Source organism: Podarcis gaigeae, assembly GCF_964106915.1.
Source record: "Podarcis gaigeae genome assembly, chromosome: 2".
Taxonomy (NCBI): Eukaryota; Metazoa; Chordata; class Lepidosauria; order Squamata; family Lacertidae; genus Podarcis; species Podarcis gaigeae.
In genome coordinates, this window is record NC_139679.1 from 63,826,413 (window position 1) to 63,839,184 (window position 12,772).

The 12,772-nt window shown below is 47.7% G+C and overlaps 1 protein-coding gene across 1 annotated transcript; it reads right to left on the reverse strand.

Annotated features, from left to right (window-relative positions):
- Positions 1 to 233: 233 nt before the first annotated feature.
- ARSI (arylsulfatase family member I) lies at positions 234 to 8,030 on the reverse strand. Its single transcript, XM_083726077.1, has 2 exons — positions 6,696 to 8,030; positions 234 to 2,192 (listed from the first exon to the last, which is right to left on the reverse strand). Exons 1-2 carry the CDS (start codon positions 7,037 to 7,039, stop codon positions 794 to 796), a joined length of 1,743 nt encoding a protein of 580 aa, XP_083582203.1. The 5' UTR covers positions 7,040 to 8,030; the 3' UTR covers positions 234 to 793.
- Positions 8,031 to 12,772: the final 4,742 nt, after the last annotated feature.

Consider the following 12,772-nt stretch of genomic DNA (forward strand, 5'->3'; position numbering starts at 1 on the left):
ATAGTACTGTATCTAACTATGATACACACACCTTCATTAATCATGATGACACTTGACAACTATGGGTTCGGAACATTCTGAAATAAGGTAGGGAAGGGAAGGGACAGTCTCCAGAACCTGCTGAGCCTAAGCAGGCTCTCAAAGATTAGAGATTACAAGTCCTGGAGGGTTTCCCAGTAAAAATATTCATTGTTGTGGACAGTATCTAGAGTGGAAGAAAAAAGGAGGTGAGGTGGGTTAGGTCAAACTTTATTAAAGGCCCTTCCAGACCAGGATTTATTTCTGTAACATGTCATTGATGCAATAATAGTACATCAGTGGTGGGTTTATACTGGACTGTTCACACAACATTCCGCTTTATTACTGCTTCCCCAATGTTAGCGCATTATTGCCACCTAGAGGGACACTCTTGCACTCTAGCGCAAGAAAACCAAGACCCACACAAAGAAAACAGAAGATTTGTGGATAAAAAGTTGCAGGATTTCAGCAGGGAGTTACGGGGCGTGCGCTAATTGGAAACAAAGCAGTCCGCCTGCCCCGAAACTGTTGCAGGTGCAAACTGTATTGAAAGCAGGATTGCATATAACTCCCCAGATACCACCATGAGTAGAAACCATCATGAATGCTCAATAAAAAGGCCACCTGGAGGGGCCCTACCTCCACTGGAAAAGAAGTGGACTAGCATCCCAACCCATTTCACGCACTAGGTATAGGGGGTGGGATTAAACTGCCCCATGGATTCTATTTGGAACTGCACCCCCTTGAGGCTGCGTCTGGCACCACCCCTACTCCCTCAGATACGGTTGGACATCAGCCTAGTGTTCAGCTTCCGGAAGAAGGAGCGCAGCTTGCAGATCTTGCACTTCTTCTTCCGGTTTTTATTTTTCAGTTTTCCATGTCCTCCCTCCCACACGTCCTCCTCTTCCGTCGCCCAAGGACCCCAGGCGCCACCGTTGAAGTCCGGATGGGCACGAGGGTTTTCTGCCGGGTATCTGACCGGAATGGCCGTCTGGTTGTAACGGACGAGTCTAATGAGGAGAGCCCTCACCACGTCGGGCCGCTGGTCCGACAGATCGTAGCGCTCGTACGGGTCAGCGGTGATGTTGAAGAGCCAGACAGATTTGCGTAGGCCGTCCGTCAGGCGCTCCAGGTTCCACCAGCTCCCTGGGAAGTTGGTCAGAGTCTGTGGCGGGATCCAGTCACTGTAACCGGGGTCTCCAGTAAGAAGCTTCCAGTCTCCTACCCGCACCGAGGCCTGCACTGCCGTATTCCATATGCCAAAGCCTCTCTCCAAAGAGCCATATTTAGCATGGTTATAAAGAGGGTCAATGTTATGCAGGATTTCCGTGCGGGGAGACTCTTTGCCCTCGCTGATTGCTGGCCACACGTTATAGCCGTCCAAGTTGTCTGCCTCGGACAAGTTGCCCCCGGCCAAGGTCACCAAAGTTGGGTACCAGTCCGTGATGTGAATCAGGGCCCTGCTGGTTCTCCGCTTGCGTTTAATCAGCGGGCTGTGCACAAAGCCAATTCCACGAACTCCTCCTTCCCAGTAAGTCCCTTTGCGGCCTCGCAGAGGCCAGTTGCTTCCCCCGGAGAAGGTCTGCCCGCCGTTGTCAGTGGAGAACACGACCACACTGTTTTCATAGTAGCCGTACTTCTTGAGCGCCCAGGTGATGTTCTTCACCGCTTCGTCCATGCATGTGACCATGGCAGCGTATTTACGCCGTGCAACGTTGCCCATGGAGCGGTAGCGGTAGATGTACTCCTTCGGGGACTGCAGCGGTGTGTGCACAGCTTGGAAGGCTACATAGATAAAGATGGGTTCCTTGGGGTTGTGGGTGGCCAGGATTTTGTTTACTCGCTGGGCATAGAGGAAAGTGGAATATTTGCCACTTTGTTCCCAGGCCACGTTCTCGCCATCGTGAAGGTCGTAGCCACAAACGCCCGGCCCGTCACAGTTGTCATAGGTGTAGTAATCCACATTCCCGGTCAGCGAGCCAAGGAAAGTGTCAAAGCCCCGGCGAGTGGGCAGGCACTCTTTCCTGTAGAAGCCCAAGTGCCACTTGCCCACCATGTGGGTGGAATAGCCAGCTTCCTGCAGCTTCTGGGGAAGAGTGACCTGGTTCAAGGGCAAGCAGTTGGGTTGCCGGGGACGGATGATGGAGTGCTGAAGGCCGGTGTGGATTTGATACCTAGGAGGAGAGGAAAGGGCATCAGAAAGGGAAATCGTTAATGGCTACAGTTCAGCCCTTCACTCATTCTGCATTTGCAGAGAGCCCGAGGGAAAAATCTGCTTTTGCAGGGCATTAGGTGCACTTGAGAATGTTTATTGAAGGTCCCATGGCTGCATATTCAGGATTCTCAAATTGGAGGCACACCTAATATATGTATATTGGGGGCAGATTCAACTAAGTAGTTCCGCCAGTGGAAGCCCACACAAGGACTTTTGCTAGTGCCATGGGGCGAAGCTTCCCTTAGGGTTGGGGGTGGGAGAGCCCCAGAAGAGCACACAGGTGAGGGAGAAGGCAGAATTGTTTGCACTGGCAGAGCAATTTGCTTGGTGCTACATTGAATGATGATGATGATGATGATATTGTAGCCCTAATCACATTGTTACCACACCATGTTATTCACCATGCTGTCCAGGACTAGAAATGCACATTTGAGGCACCTCAAAGACCAATAGATTTATTATACCATGAACTTTCACAGACTGGAATCCATCTCATCAGATGCATAAGTATAGTCTCCAGTCCATTATGCATCATTCAGTAGTTAAGGTGACACAGTACCCTTTGCCTGTTTTTGCTCCAATACCAAGCTTTTTGACCAGGCGTTGGGGACCTCTGTGCTAGGTGCCAAATACATTCCTGTTGAGCCCTCAGGACTCTTTCTAGGCCACATTGTTCCCTCCAGGCCAAACCTTTCCCAGGCCCTGCTCTGCCCCAGTAGTGTCTCGTGAGGCAGTGTGGGTGGGGCTTTAATGCTCTCCCCTTGCTGGTGGGGGGGGGGTGTAACACATTGTGAACTGGGAAACGGTACATAGTAGCAGGAGTCGGCTTAGATCTGGCCCCATGTGCCGCACCCAGCTTCCCACACCTCGTCTCTCCTCTTTGGGTAAGTGCCAGTGACCCACTGTGTTTACAGCAATTGAACCTCACCTGCATGGCCTCCCCAGTCACTAACGCTCTGCACCCTCCTTGAATGTTTTTGCCTGGCTGGAACATGTCCTTGAACTGTGATTGCTTGAATGAAGATATGTGGGATGAGCTGAGAAAGCCTCTGGCTTGTGCTTGGCTGGATTGTAGTCTCTTGTGCAAAGATAAGAGCCACAGCTATTGATCATCTGGCCACACCCACCACTATCACTGGTAGCCTTGATAGATAGGCTCAGCCAGAAGGGAGAAACTATTGTGCAATGCAATCCTATGCACTTCAAAGTAATTCCAGCTGAATGCAATGGGACTTGATCCCAGGTTAATGTGCAGTCAGATTGCATGGAGGGGGGGGGAGAGACCTTACACGCCCTCCAAACTTGTCCTGGGTATGCAGGCAATTCAAACTGCAGCCAACATGCTAATTATTCACCCAACTGCTCTTACGTATTCTTCTTGTATTTATTCCAGGCAGGTACAAAGAGGATTCCCCTTTTTAACTGGCACTGCTGACTGTCCAATCCCTTGGAAGTACTGTTGAGTTAAGTCTTCCCAGGATGAAATCATTGTGACTCACAGCGAGTCTGTTCTATTCACCCTGTTATTCAGTCCAAAATGTAGTCTCCTTTCGAAGGAGTGTCCACAGCTGACTCTTGCCTCTCTTTCTTACCCTTACATTGGTTTGGGCTGCATAGCCTAGAGAGCTCACACCTGTCCCTTCTGCATTGTTCTGTGACTGAAAAGTGCTTGGTTACATGGGATCAGGGAGGCTTCTTTGCTTCCTGATTTTCACACTGCAGATCGTTTCATAATCATTTGAGGAATTATTACTGTTAGAACATAATTTTTATTCAGAATACTTATTTTGGTGGTTTGAGACACTGGCAATACAAGGGAGTGTAGAGTAAAGAGTGTTTGGGAGAATCCTCAGATGGTCTCTTCTGGTGCAGGAAATGGGTGTAGCCAGGATTTATGTTGGGGTGGGGGCAGAACCTCAGCTAGTTAAGTCTTTTTTATTGATTTACTTGATTTAGAGGGGGCAGCTGCCCCCTTGTCCCCCCCCCCCCTTGGCTATGCCCATGGAGCAGGATCTGCTACACTTGTATTTTATTTGAGTTGCTGTATTACATTTGATTTTAGTTTTTTATTGACCGTGGAGAAATCTGTGCGTTTGAAGACCATGCCCCACCCCTCTCCTTTTAATTATGTCCTGGACAATTTATATGTTTCCATATCCCTTAGCAGTAAGAGTGATTTATTTCCCCCCTTTCACTTTTATGAAGTTTATTTATTGACTAGTTTTTTATTGTCGCTGGATTTTTTTCTATTGTGTTTTTCCCCTATTGTGTTTTTAAGTCGCTTTGAATCATTTTCATGAACAAAGCAACTAACAAATGATGATGATAATAATCTTCTCTATCTAGATGCTCTGTTCTAGTTGGCCAAGGGAGTTTTTTGTTCAGCAAACTATTTCAGTTTGTACAATATACTTTGTCATAATGCTAGATGTCTTCTTCCTTACAAAATAGGTGCATAGGTGCAAAATAGGAGGGTGCTGAAGGAAAAATGTCATTCACACACCCATCAATATTGTTGGGGTATTGATGTCAGGATCCACCCTTCCCTTTCTGTGCAACCCATGGACGTCTAAACCTACAATGCTGACTGTGAGGCTCTTACTAACGGCACTGAAGTCAACCAGTCAGTAAATTATTATGCCCATTAATTGAACACTAATTCTATCCTCATGTTGCAGACACAATATAGAAAAGAGCCTGCATTCACCCTCTCATGAACCAAAATTTACAACAGTCCCTGCATTTATCTGTGGATTTCAATAGACTGTATATCCATGTAGAGAAGCTCAGGATTGCAACCCAAGGCCCCAGGGGCACATTCCTGATAGAAACTTTTTTAAAAAATTAGTTTTCTTTAGTGTTCTACACAGCTTTCTCCTTCTTATGTCTTGGCAGGCAAGCAATCTTTTGTTCACTTGACATCTACAGTACTTTTCAGCCCAGTATCTTTTCTTATAACAGGAGCCAGATCATGCCTCCAAGTACTGTACTTCATAAAAATGAAAGGGGGGAAATAAATCACTCTTACTGCTAAGGGAAATGGAAACATATAAATTGTCCAGGACATAATTAAAAGAGAGAGGTGGGGCATGGTCCTCAAACGCCACTGATTTCTCCACCCAAAGAACTACTGTTTGGAAGGGCTGACTAAAGATATTTTGCGGTCTAAGACTCCACTACAAACAAACACACACACACACATATGTCAAGGAGCATAAGATGCAAGGCTGGTCCAGTTATTTTGACACTACAGTGGTACCTCGGGTTACATACACTTCAGGTTACATACCCTTCAGGTTACAGACTCCGCTAACCCAGAAATATTGCTTCAGATTAAGAACTTTGCTTCAGAATGAGAACAGAAATTGTGCTCCAGCGGCACAGCAGCAGCAGGAGGCCCCATTAGCTAAAGTGGTGCTTCAGGTTAAGTACAGACCTCCAGGACAAATTAAGTACTTAACCTGAGGTACCACTGTACAGGCAGAGAATCCTGCAAATGCCTCTATCCCTCCCTGGCAGTGAAAAATACAACAATTATAAAACAAAGAAATAAGTAACAATTTGCTGCTGCCCCTCTGTGATAACCCAAAACAGCTGTCTCTGAAGCAGCTGCCTTAACTCTGTCTTTGAGGTAGGGTTGGCGCTTTCTTCTGTTACATACTACATCCTTCTATGGTACTCCTAATGGAAGAAAAGCTTTTCAAACTACATGTATCATTCATCCTAAATGTAATTCTTAGGTCAGTGCGATCCCCGTACTGCGAATGAGCTGTGATGACTTGTTTAAAGCCATCCAATGAAATTGCGCCTTCACTGAACGGTTGGAATGAGTATCCCCTCCCAGTGATCCTCACACTGTCTACACACCAACCACGCTGCATTACACTATTTTGATAAAGTGATATATTTTACCCAGTTAGGGTTATTGTTTGTGCCCCCACTCAAAAAAAAAAAAAGTCCTAGTATCTTTAGCATCCAGGAAACAAAAGCAAAACTTTAATTGCCTGAAATCTGTTTTTTGTTATTTTAAATCTAGTTGCTCACTTGGCTTTTAAAGTCCCTCTCTCATTTTACAGAACACTGTCAAGTTACCGCCAGCAAGTAGCACGCAGATCTTCCCCCTAGTATAATACCAGTTGTTATTTTATGTAGTGCTGATAATGCCAAGGTTGCAGGTTCGATCCCTGTATGGGACAGTTGCATATTCCTGTATTGCAGGGGGCTGGACTCGATGGTTCTGGGGTCCCTTCCAGCTCTAGAATTCTATGATTCTAACCCTGGGCATCTTCACCTTACCTTTTGAATTCCGTGTTCTAACACTTGCCAGGTGTTTCATGTGAAATTATTGGACGGGGGTACACACCACACTATCCTGATAAGAAGCTCTGTGTGTGTGTGGTGTTTTTTTTTTGGGGGGGGGGGTCTGGTTGCTTGTCCTCCCCCTCCGCCCCAGAGCCCTTACCTGCCGGTGATGAGCTGGCTCCTGGAAGGGGTGCAGATGGGTTGGATGTAATAGTTCTCCAGCTTCACCCCTTCGGCCGCCAGCCTGTCCAGCGTCGGGGTCTGGATATCGGAGCCGTGGTAGCCCACGTCATGGAAGCCTTGGTCGTCCGTCAGGATGAAGATGAGGTGGGGCGGCCTGGCCAGAGCGGCAGAAGCAGCAGCAGCAGCCGCCGCCGGGAGAGGCTTCCCCATCGGGTCCCCGGGCACTTCGCCCACCAAGCCGGGCTTCATCCAGTCCCAGGAGAGGTAGCCGAAACTCAGCAGGCTGACGAGGGAGAAGCCGGTGAGGGCATACACAGCCATGCTGGACCGAACCGGCAGGCATTTAAAAGCGGGAAGAAGCGCTTTCTAGTGCAGCCCCGGCATCTTCGGCACCAGGAGATCTCCTCTCTGCGCCCCCCCAAAAAACTATTTTGCTTCCTGAAGCAACTTTATGATTTGATTCACAATTTCCCAGCCGATCTAGGGGAAGCCACAAACGGGATCCTCCTGAGCGATCGTATCAATTGTTAATATCAGCCAAGGTACGAGAGAGCGATGCCCTCAAAGAGTTCAGGGTTTGAAAGCCCAAAAGTAGGGGCTTTGCCGTTATTTATTCTCTCTTCCCCCGCCCCCGCCCCCGTTTGCGGGCTGAGCGTCCCGGAGCCCCTTTGGAGAGACAGGATCTTTCCACGTGCTACTCCTGCCGAAGGTGGCGCGGGAGTTCAGCCCCCCATCGCCGCTGCGCCCTCTCCTGGCCTGCGGAGCGGGGGCTTCCCTGCCCTCTCCGCGCTTTGCCCTGGTGGAGATCCCTGGCGAGGGCAGAATCGCATCATTAGCCCCCCTTGAGATCAATAATAATAACAATAATCTTAAAACTCCCCCGCCTCGAAAATCCACGCAGATCTTTGTCACCGTCCTCCTCTTCCGCGCCCTCCACCCTCCAACCAACCCGGGGGAAACCCAAAATGTGGAGAGCGCAGCCAGGCAGGAAAGCCCGTCCTGAGCAAACTCTGAAGAATGCAAGAAGTTGTAAAACATCTGCCCAGGATATTGGCCGGTTTATGGGGAGCCTCAAGCGCCGGCTCCTCCCAGGGCTCTCATTGATTCGAAGGAGTCATCCGGGAGGATCTTCCCGGGTCCTAAGAGCGGTTCCTTTTCCAGGCGGTCTCAGTAGCGTCTCTCTGCAGAGTTTGCAAGCGATAAAGCTGAGCAAGCAGCGTTTGCGCGACGCCTCACAGGGGGCTCCGTCCGCGCCCGTTTTTCTGCCCCACCCGCCAAGGCAAGCGCACTATTCCACGCTGTAAATGTAACCACGTGGCCCAGTCGGGATCTCCTGGTTGTGGAGGAGCCATAATACACGCGGAGCCCCCTTCTCACGTAGTCCATGGTGGGGGGCCTGTGCAGGCCCATGACTCGCTTCTTCTATGTTTGTTAAACATATGCAGTGTGTCTGTCTGAACGCCACTTGTGAGTCACTCACAGCGCATCCTGCCCCTATTCTTCTCTTGCCCCTTTCGCCTTAGAGAGCTGGACAGGTGTCCTTTTTAGGTATCACTATGTCACCCAGTGCTTTTGAATTATGGTGCTGGAGGAGACTCTTGAGAGTCCCATGGACTGCAAGAAGATCAAACCTCTCCATTCTGAAGGAAATCAGCCCTGAGCGCTCACTGGAAGGACAGATCCTTAAGCTGAGGCTCCAATACTTTGGCCACCTCATGAGAAGAGAAGACTCCCTGGAAAAGACCCTGATGTTGGGAAAGATGGAAGGCCCAAGGAGAAGGGGACGACAGAGGACAAGATGGTTGGACAGTGTTCTCGAAGCGAGTAACATGAGCCTGACCAAACTGCTGGAGACAGTGGAAGACAGGAGGGCCTGGCATGCTCTGGTCCATGGGGTCACGAAGAGTCAGACATGACTAAATGACTAAACAAAAAGTCACCCAGTTACCATTGTGCGAGTGGGAAAATATGGCCGCATGCGCTGGCCAAACTCCCACTGGCCAGGATAGTCTGAAGCAGGGAATCTTCCCTATAAGCACTTGATCAGCACATGACTTCGAATCTTGATCTTCACCGTTCTAAATCAGCAGAGCCAGTCCTAGCCAGGTGAGACAACCGCCTCAGGCGGCAGGATCCCAGAGGCACCAGATCCTGATCTTCCGCACCCCTTGGTCCCCTCACCCATTGTTCCCTGGTGGTGATGGGAGGGTGCCATTTTGGGGATTGCCTCAGGTGCCAAATGTCTTGGGCAATGGTGGGAGGCTGTGCATGCGCAGCAGCAGCAGCCCTCATAGGGCAGCTAGGAGGTGGGGTGTGCGGCTCATGGGGTCATCTCTGCCCAATAGGGGCTGTAGCTGGTGAATCAGCCACAACTGGAAATATGCACCCCTAGCCACATGGGCCTCATGTGGCAGTGCTGGATTCTCAAGCCACAAACCTGCTCCTTCTAGGGGAGTGCAGTCTCATCCAGAACAGGCTTTATTTTCACCTCCTGGGCTCAAGAACATGGAACACATAATAATGCCTCTGATTTTTCCTTCCAGGATTCAGCCCATCACTGCCCCCCTAACGCCTGCCTAGCACCTGAGCTGCCTCTCCTGATGCAGATTCGTTTATCGGTGAGCAATTCACTCCAAAACTCCTGATGACAACTCCTTCATATAGACTGCCTTTTTTATAAATAAATTAAAAAAGACTGCAAATGTCTTGCACTAGAAATTTTGTTTTGCCACTATCTTAATTGTATTCTAAATAAGAATGAAATAGCATGGGGGAAAGATGGAACTCTGTGGGATAACACAGGAAAAGCCCCATGGTGATTAACAGTCCCCCCACATAACAACTTTCTGGAAACAGCCCTGGAGGTAAGAGCGGAACCACTGAATTGCAGTGACCCCCACCACTTTGAGCTGCTCCAGAAAGATATAATGGTTAATGGAAGCCACTGAGAGGTTGAGAAGAACAAGCAGGGTAGTTCTCTTAGTAAGCCTAAGCGCTCTGTAGCAGGACTCATCCATTATGAGACATCATGCTGATGGCACCGAACTAGAGCTAATGTGAATGTCACACTAGGGGAAATCCCATTTTTAAAAATCCCCATGAAAGCCCGGGCTTGCTTCATCGGGCAGACAGATTGCTTTTCTGTGTGTGATGAGGTGAGTAACCTTTTTTACTAACCTCACTGCAGGGCAGATTGGAAATCACAACAAAATAATTGAGCAACCCCTGCGGCTCTGCAGCTGGCCAGGACTGACTTTGGCTTATGCAAATCTGCTCTTTGCAAGCCAGCAAAGGGCTCTCTACTACTGTGGAGCACCTGAATGGTCCATAAACACATGCATACAATGATACTTTATATCTGAAAAGAGATGGTGTTAGGACCCAAGCCTCTTGGAAATCATGCCTTTTGCCTTGAAAGCCATTCTTCAAAGCCTTCTAGATGTGGAAGCACCTTCTTTTTCCTTTTTCTGAAGGCTCTGCACTCCACACATGTTCCAGTGCACTCTGTTTGAGCTCCGGTGTTGGAAACAGGTTGTGGGGTCCAGTCTTGCTGAGCCCTGACTAAAATTGAATGCTGTTAGTGAAATCACTGCCACCAGAGGATCAAGAGATGATCTATTTCTAGGGGGCATTCATTCATCCCTGTAAAATTTTGCAGGGCTAAAGTCCCCATTGAGAGCCATAACCTCAACAAATCTCTGCTCCCGACCCTTAATTGCTTTTTAGTGTGTGTGTGGTGGTGAGTCAGATGTCAAAACATGGTTTCAATACTCTTAAAGCTGTGTGACAGATAAATAACTTTTCCCTCTTTCTGCATTTGGGTTCAGGGCTGTTGCTATTTTGCAGCTTAATTTTATCATGTGCAATTAAATTCAGGTTGTGCAATCAATTGGATGTTCTTGTGCAACAAACCCTCTTCCAATAAATAAATGAAACTGGACTTCTGTAATAAGGAAAGTGAATGGGAAAACACACTGGAGAGTATTGAATACCCATTACTTAATGCAACATTGTATGAGCTCTCCACAGACAAATCCAAATGAATACTTAATAAATAGTTAATGGGTACTGTCTGAGCTGCCCTCAAACTTTGTTCAATCAGATCAGGATTTGATACCCAATGAACAGGCCATCTGGAAGTGACCTCTGTCATCTCCCCGTGGATACTAGCTGGCAAGTGCTCATCCTTACCATGGCAATTGTTTCTTCAGTCTAGGCCATTTCTCATGGGTGCAAACTGATCTCATTCAGTTGATATCAAAGTTTGCTCCAGTTTAACACCAAAGAGTGAGTTTTCCCTGGGAATTGAGTGGGGCAAGGCACAGGGCAAGCAAAAAAAACCACTTGGACTCATTCTTTCTAGGTCAGAAGGGAGATTCTCAACACATTCAGCTTAGCATGCTTAGAAGCCTTCCCATGATCAGGAACCCAGATAGCACAAGGTTCCTGAGCATGAGGCTTCTGAGTGTGTCCAGCTGAATGCACTGATATTTTCCCTTAAGTTTGTGCTCTCACACATTCAGGGCTCCAGTCTAGAACTGGGACACCCAGATTCAGCCTCTCACTTGCTGAATATGGCTCCCTGCCAAATTCTTTGACTTCTCTGTGTCTCATTTACACTGGAGCTTCATGAACACTTTCCAGAAAGTTAAGTCCTATTGAACCCAGCAGGAAGAACTCCAGGAAAACATGCAAATCCATCAAGTGACCTGCACAAGCCTTTTGTAAGAAATCACTAACGTGTGTAAAAACATACTGAGGTGGTGGTATACCTTCTGTCATTTCAACCAATCCTTAAAGCCACATTTTTTAAATGGAAGAAACTCTAGTCCTTGCAATGCATTTCCATAAATGCTTCAAAAATCTGGGCTTTCTCCTTTCAATGTTTTCCTTTTCCTTTTCTGGAAATAAAATCTATGATGCTATATCTTTTCTGTTTATTATAAAGCCTGCGCGTTCTTAAAAATGTCTCATTTGTATATCCTTAGGTCATGTAAAGAATTTCCCTTCAGACTGGATTTAACATGACTTGTCTCTGCCGGTTCCAGTTCATCAGTATTTTTCTCTTTGGCTCAGTTCCAGTTCATTCACTATCAGCCACTTTTTATATGTTTCAGACAGATTAACATCAAACTGAGGATCGCCCTGTCACTCGTGTCAAACGAATACAAAACATTGAAAAAAAGTATTTTAAAACATGCTACTATATGTACAAATACAGTGGTACCTCAGGTTAAGTACTTAATTTGTTCCGGAGGTCCGTACTTAACCTGAAACTTTTCTTAACCTGGAGCACCACTTTAGCTAATAGGGCCTCCTGCTGCTGCTGCTGCACCACCGGAGCACAATTTCTGTTCTCATTCTGAAGCAAAGTTCTTAACCTGAAGCACTATTTCTGGGTTAGTGGAGTCTGTAACCTGAAGTGTATATAACCTGAAGCGTATGTAATCTGAGGTACCACTGTACCACAACTTCCAGAATCTCATTTCCCACATACAGTGGTACCTCAGGTTAAGAACTTAATTCGTTCCGGAGGTCTGTTCTTAAACTGAAGCAGTTCTTAACCTGAGGTACCACTTTAGCTAATGGGGCCTCCCACTGCCGCCGCATGATTTCTGTTCTCATTCTGAAGCAAAGTTCTTAACCCGAGGTACTACTTCCAGGTCAGCGGAGTCTGTAACCTGAAGCGTCTGTAACCCAAGGTACCACTGTATTCCTTCCCAACTGTCTTACATAGCAGGAACATGATTTTAGCTAATTTCAGGTACACACCTGCATCTCTCAGATCTTTTCCCCCACCCCAAGACAAAAGGGGAGAGACTAGTTAGATCAAGAGCACAAATGGGGCAGGCTCAAAAGTTGGCCTGTCAGCCAGGAGCCCCCTGAGTCAGGGACACACAAGCCCCCTGAGCCAGATTTCCCTGAGGAACCTGCCACCCCCTTTACCATGGGAGTCTCGCACTCCTCAGTGCCTGTTCAACAGTGCAGGTAATGCGCCAGGAACAACCTGAGAGGAGATGGAGGGGTGGACTGCAGGCCAGAGGCTTGCTCTTT

What these genes read in the sequence shown, in the direction of transcription:
- ARSI (XM_083726077.1), bottom strand. Translation starts at nt 7,039, where the DNA reads ATGGCTGTGTATGCCCTCACCGGCTTCTCCCTCGTCAGCCTGCTGAGT. An exon ending in AGCCAGCTCATCACCGGCAG is followed by an intron (nt 2,193 to 6,695) that starts GTAAGGGCTCTG and finishes CTCTCCTCCTAG; the next exon opens with GTATCAAATCCACACCGGCC.